The sequence below is a fragment of the Frankliniella occidentalis genome, unplaced genomic scaffold (genome assembly GCF_000697945.3).
Source record: "Frankliniella occidentalis isolate FOCC.00 unplaced genomic scaffold, Focc_3.1 Scaffold168, whole genome shotgun sequence".
Lineage (NCBI taxonomy): Eukaryota > Metazoa > Arthropoda > Insecta > Thysanoptera > Thripidae > Frankliniella > Frankliniella occidentalis.
In genome coordinates, this window is record NW_026267294.1 from 840,104 (window position 1) to 845,930 (window position 5,827).

At 64.5% G+C, this 5,827-nt stretch overlaps 1 protein-coding gene across 1 annotated transcript in view; it reads right to left on the reverse strand.

Moving 5' to 3' along the window:
- The window catches only part of LOC113208928 (carbonic anhydrase 2), a 16,168-nt gene extending 12,139 nt beyond the window's left edge, over positions 1 to 4,029 (reverse strand). The window contains exon 1 of the mRNA XM_026426183.2: positions 3,712 to 4,029. Within this exon, the coding sequence (XP_026281968.1) occupies positions 3,712 to 3,790 (79 nt within the window). The 5' untranslated portion in view covers positions 3,791 to 4,029. The remainder of the gene's footprint in view (positions 1 to 3,711) is intronic.
- Positions 4,030 to 5,827: the final 1,798 nt, after the last annotated feature.

Consider the following 5,827-nt stretch of genomic DNA (forward strand, 5'->3'; position numbering starts at 1 on the left):
CAGCCCCACCCCGCCCCTGCCCCGCGTTCAGCTCCCCGAGTCACGCGCCGCTCGGCTCGGCGTTGAGGTGACGAGGTGCGCACTCGCGCACTTGCCGCCTGCAATGAGCTGCAATGTGAATGTTAATCAGCCTCATGTCGCTGCCGTTAGCGTTGGGCCGCGCCGCCGCCGCCACCGCCTCCGCGACCTTAGACCGTCCCGTCAGCCACGCCACGCCACGCCACGCCACGCCACGCCACGCCACTGCTCTGCACAACGCTCTTCCTCCCCTTGTCGCCATCCCCGCGGCTGGAGCCGCGCTGCTGACAATCAACGCCACTCGCGCGGGCTGCGCAGCTGGGCCTTCCCGCCCGGCACGGCTGTCGCTGAACGTGCCGTGAATCGCCATACGCGCATGACTTTGTTCCTCATGGTCGGTCGCGAGCCACTGCGCCGCCGCTGCACCTGCAGCTGCTGCCCGGGGACGCCTGGACCTCTTCGGAGGGGAAGGGGTGATGGGATGGGATGCGGCCCCTTGTGATTAGGACTACGCCACTCAAGGGTCGAACGCCCGCTGCTCGCGGGTGACGCTGCTTGGGGGTGGGGACGCCCCTGCGAGTAACGCGCCCGGATGTCACCCCCGCCCCTCGACCACAAGTGTAGCTGACCGTCGCGTTGTCGTGGTGGGCCTGTCCCAAGAAGACTCCCGCCCGCCTCTGAGTCACTCCCGACTCTCTCCGGCCGGGCCGGGCGCGGCTTGCGCGGCTTGGGCCCCGGACCTAGCCTAACCTCGAGCCCGGCCGCCGCCAGCGCGAGCCGCTAGCCTTCGTGAGGGTCTCGCACGCACCTCTTTAGCGGCCCGCCGGACGTGTCACAAGTCACACCTGGCTGTACTCGTGCGCACACCTCGTCACACCCCGTCACACCTCGTCGCCTTGTGCGTGCGCCCGGGAGCCGCCGCCGCCCCGTGTCTGTCCATCACATGATGATCCGTCTCTCCGTCTTATCCCGCCGCACCCAATTAACGCCGACTTTCCTTTATGGTCAGAAAACAATAAAAGTCAATCGGGTGAAACGGCCGCAGCGGTCGCGTCACGCTCTATTTGTCTCCACGATTACCGATGGTAATGAGTGTAGGTGTCCGGGCCTTGTCCGGGCCGCGCGGGTGGGGTGGGCCGGCCTTCCAAGCAGCGCAACCGCTGGACAGAGCGCCGCCCGCGCGTTTCGAAATTGAAGTCATCAGAGTACACTGACTGGCCTGGCGCGGCGGCTCCGCAACCCAAGCTAGTGTTTGAATATGTGCATTATTTCCAGAATGTCTTCTATGCACACACGTAGTGCCCCACCCCATAAGAATGGTTTACCTGCAAATCTGTTGGGATGTGTAGACGCACGCTATTTACTAAATACCAGGTGGCTGATTCACGCCGCGCACTTTTGTACTATGCAACCCGCCCGCACAGCTTCATCCGGGACTGCATACCCATCAGGCGCAGGGGACCGGCTCCAAGCGCCAACGCGTGGCTCCACCACTGTTGTTGGAGCCAACGCCCAGGGGCGTTACTAGGGGTAGTTCGCGGTCTCGCTCGAGTTCCCACGAGTCCGCCGGGGGTAACCCGTGAGTCCGCGGAGGTAACTCGCGGTTCCACGGGGGTGACTCACGGGTCCGCGGGGGTAGCTCGCTGTTCCACGGGGATAGCTAACTGAACGCGTGGCGCGCGAGGTACCCCCGTGGCAGGATCCGCGGACCGCGAGCTACCCCCGCAGACCCGCGGGTCACCCCCGCGGACCCGCATGTTACCCCCGCGGACTCACGGGTTACCCCTGGCGGACTCGCGGGAACTCGCGCGAGACCGCGAACAACCCCTAGTAACGCCCCTGCGAGTTGGCCCCAGCAACAGTGGTGAATCCACGCGTTGGCGCTTGGAGCCGGTCCCCTGCGCCTGATGGGTATGCAGTCCCGGATGGAGCCGTGCGGGCGGGTTGCATAGTATAAAAGTGCGCGGCGTGAATCAGCCACCTGGTACATGCAAGGTATTCAAGAAATAACACATATATGGGGGTTTATTCAGGAGATGGTGCAAACGATGTACTGCACACTTGGGTTCGCGGAGGGAACGGGCAGGCAGGCAGACCCTCAGAGTACTTGGTAGCCGCACCCCCACCCTCACCCCCTCGGCTCCGTCGTCATCTTCCTCGAAGCAGCAGGATGAGGATGACGTCGTGGATTTGGCGCAGGGCCCGCATGACTCTCCAAGGGGGAGGGGGGGGAGGCTAAAAGGTAATAATTTTTACTCTCGCTCCAAAGAGGACACAGACCTGGCCGGCACCTCCGCGGCCACCACCTGGAGAGGGTGAGGAGGAGGGGAGGTGGGGGGGTCAAAAGCCAGCGCAGGTTCTTGATTATGCGCCGCCGTGACTCAGAAAAGAGGAATCGGATTATGAAAAAGCCGCCGCGCCCTGCTCGGAGAGGAATCCGCGATTCGACAACCAGTAGGTAGCGGCCGTATCAGTTCCTATCGAAGGATCGCCACTCCCCCTAACACGGCACCACTGACTAAGGAAGGGGGCAGGAAACCTCCTGCGGGCCCTGTGTCGAGTTGGACCATACCCCGAGACCCAGACGTACATTACTCGCATTCACTGCGATGGTGATGGTTGACTGTCCACTAGGGACTCATGAATACTGTAACGAGGGAAATAGCGATGGAGCAAGCGCAGGGCGAGGAACTGCTTTCCTCGGCTCTCGGCATGGCCCGGGCGTGCGCAAGAGCGGGCCCGGTGGACATTAGCAACACTACACGGTGATCCCGAGCTGTCACGTGACTCGCACCAATTATAGGTTCAAAAGTCCGGGAACGGCCGGCCACGGCGGCCACCGGCCACTCGGCCGGCTCGGCCCTGCCGTGCTGCTTCGGCAATGGTCATGAGATAATTCCCCTCCTGCACTGCAACATACTGCAACCCCCCCCCCCCTTTTTTTTCTCCCGAACTAGGAATTCACTCATGATTCTCACTCTCTCGAAACTTATCCATCTTAATCAGCGTCTCTGCGTCGACAGTTGGAGATAATGTATTGACTTGACAGCATGCCTCCAGCCTCCACCTCCAGGTGAGGGTCCTCTACCCGACCCGCGGCGGGAGGCTCGCGGAAATCGCCGTCGCGGCCATCGCGAAATCGAACAGATTGGCCGACAATCAATCTTTTATCATCTCAGCGACGACCTGACACAGGTGCCGGCGGCGTGGCGGGGTTCGGCGGGGGCCCTGCCTGGCAGATCACATGCCGACCCGTTCGGCAGGGCATGCTGCGCGGCTGCTGCGGCTGCCATCTGATCGCCCATAGACACGACGTCAGCACGAACGTAGCGCCGCCGCGAGCCGGCACGAACCCGGTACGTACGCGGCGGAGCGGGCGGACGCGCGGAGGCACGCGCACCGCGAGCAGCACCGCGAGTCGCGGAGCAGTGCACGTGTCGACTTGCGGGGGCAGGTTTGTCTTTTAATTACTTCCACAACCCCTCATTTTCATGGACTAGAAATGTTAATGCAGCAATGTGCTCGGATCGGCGCTGCTAATGTGTCCGCCTCCGCGTCCACCCGGGCAGATGTCCGCCACTGTAGACTTTTCGCTGTCGGCAAGTGCGGACATCTGTCCGCAGGCGGACGGAGGCCGGACACGGCGGACGCCTCGGCGGACGCGGACACGCCGGACACGTCCTTTGGACTTACCCCTGACAGAGACGACGGCGGAGGCGACGAGGAGGAGCAGGCTGGTGCGGGTCCGAGTCAAGGCGGCTGAGAGCGACATCGCGCTGGAGGAGAGGGACGCTTGACAGGACGGCGGCGGCGTGGGCTGAGGGCTGAGCGTCGGGGAGCTGGTGGGTCGTCGGAGACCTTGCGTTCTATCCTCTGTCGCTGGCGTGTCACTCCCTCCCTCGCTCACTCACTCACTCACTCACTCCCTGTCTCTCCTCCCTGACTGTCCTCCCGTCCGCAGTGGGCGAAAGCGTGCTACGGACTGGCGGTGGTGTCTGTCTATGGGGCGCAAAGAGGCCCTCGCCCGGGGCAGCGTGGGGGCCGGGCCGGGCGGGCCGGCACGCCGCCGGGGCCCCCTCCCGCCCGCCAGGCGTCGCGTCGTCTGCTCCACGGCTGTCCGCCTGTCTGTCTGTTTGTCTGTATGCCTGCCTATCTGTCTGTCGGCGGGTCGGCCTGTCTCTCCACGGCCCTGCCTGTCCGTCTGCAGGTGGCCGGTGCACGCACACACGCGACCCTGTCGCCGCCCCCCTCACCTCTCCAGCCCCTGGATAAGCACGGGACACCTGGCTCCAGGAGGTCCAGCAGTGCTTGCAGGGGTTGCTCCAGGGGGTGGACTGCCCCGCGGCCCGCACTGACGTCACAGGCGGGGTGAACACGGTGAGAGGGGCGATGGGGCCGAGTCAGAGCCCTGTAGCGAACGGGCATCGGATGCCCACATGGCGTCCGAACGCGGTTGTGGGAGTGAGAAGCTTTTTCCGGGCCATAGCCACTCTTGCTTTCGGACGCCAAGTAGTAGTGGGCATCCGATGCCCGGCTGAGTACATACGCGTTTTGTGACCTGCTTTCTACTTCGGGCCGACTACACCCCCGTCCCCCACCCCCACCGCTGCCGCATCTGGAAGGACAGGGCAGCACTCTGTCCACAGGGGGCGGAGGGGCAGGCGACACTCTCGCTCGCGGGGTCACGGGCGGCTCGGCACCATTAGTCGTAATCCCATGACAGCGGCTGAGTACATACGCGTTTTGTGACCTGCTTTCTACTTCGGGCCGACTACACCCCCGTCCCCCACCCCCCCCGCCGCCGCATCTGGAAGGACAGGGCAGCACTCTGTCCACGTCGCTCGGAGGGGCAGGCGACACTCTCGCTCGCGGGGTCACGGGCGGCTCGGCACCATTAGTCGTAATCCCATGACAGCGGCAGCCTCCTCTTCCACCCGGAGGCGGCCGAGGGCGCCGCGTTTGTCGTTCGGAATACGTGAGCAGGAGGAGGATGGCACGGCAGGGTCACGCGCTCGTCGCGGCCGGCGGGGCTGACTGAGCACGCGCCGGCCGGCAGGGCGCCGTGCGGGTGGGCAGTCCCGCGCGACACGGGCGCCGCGCCGGCTTGCCTACCCCGCCCCGCACACGCACAGCGACAGCGTCCCGCCGCGGCGCGCCGACCTTTCTAAAGCCGAGCCGCGAGCCCTCCCACCCCCAGCCCTGATGGACAATCGCTTGGTAAATCACTTCGTCGTTCAGACCTGGACGCAACTCGCCGATGCCATCGTGTTCTCTGATTAATTCTTTTCTTCATCCGGGCGGGCTCCGAAGCCAATCGCGGGGTGCGGCCGGAGGGGAGAGCGGGGCAAGTCCAGCCGGGATTTTCTCCCGGGGAGAGTAATGAAGACGCTTGAACGGTAAATTGTAGATAGATTCGACAAGGACGACGGCTGGAGCTGGACCGGATCACGGCCAGGTGGAGCAGGTGACTCTCCTTGACAGTCAGAACTCTCCGCACCATGCTCTCCGTTATCCCTCCTCTCTACCCTTCAACCTCACCCCCCCCCCCTCCGTTTCCCTCGCTCCCCCTCGCCCCTCTCTCCGCCTCTCCCCTTTGTCTCCCTACGCAGTCGCGTCGTCGGCCCGACTTCACCCTACCAAACCAAGCGTTCCGTAGCCCCCTCACACTCGTCTGCTGCAGCTGCGCCCGTGGCGGGCGGGCTGTGAGATGGAAGACCAGCGGTCTCCCGAGCCCGGTAGAGCGCCCTCCCCGCCGCGCCCGTCCTCGTGCTCTCCACGACGACACCGTGTTGCAACTCGATTCCTCGCA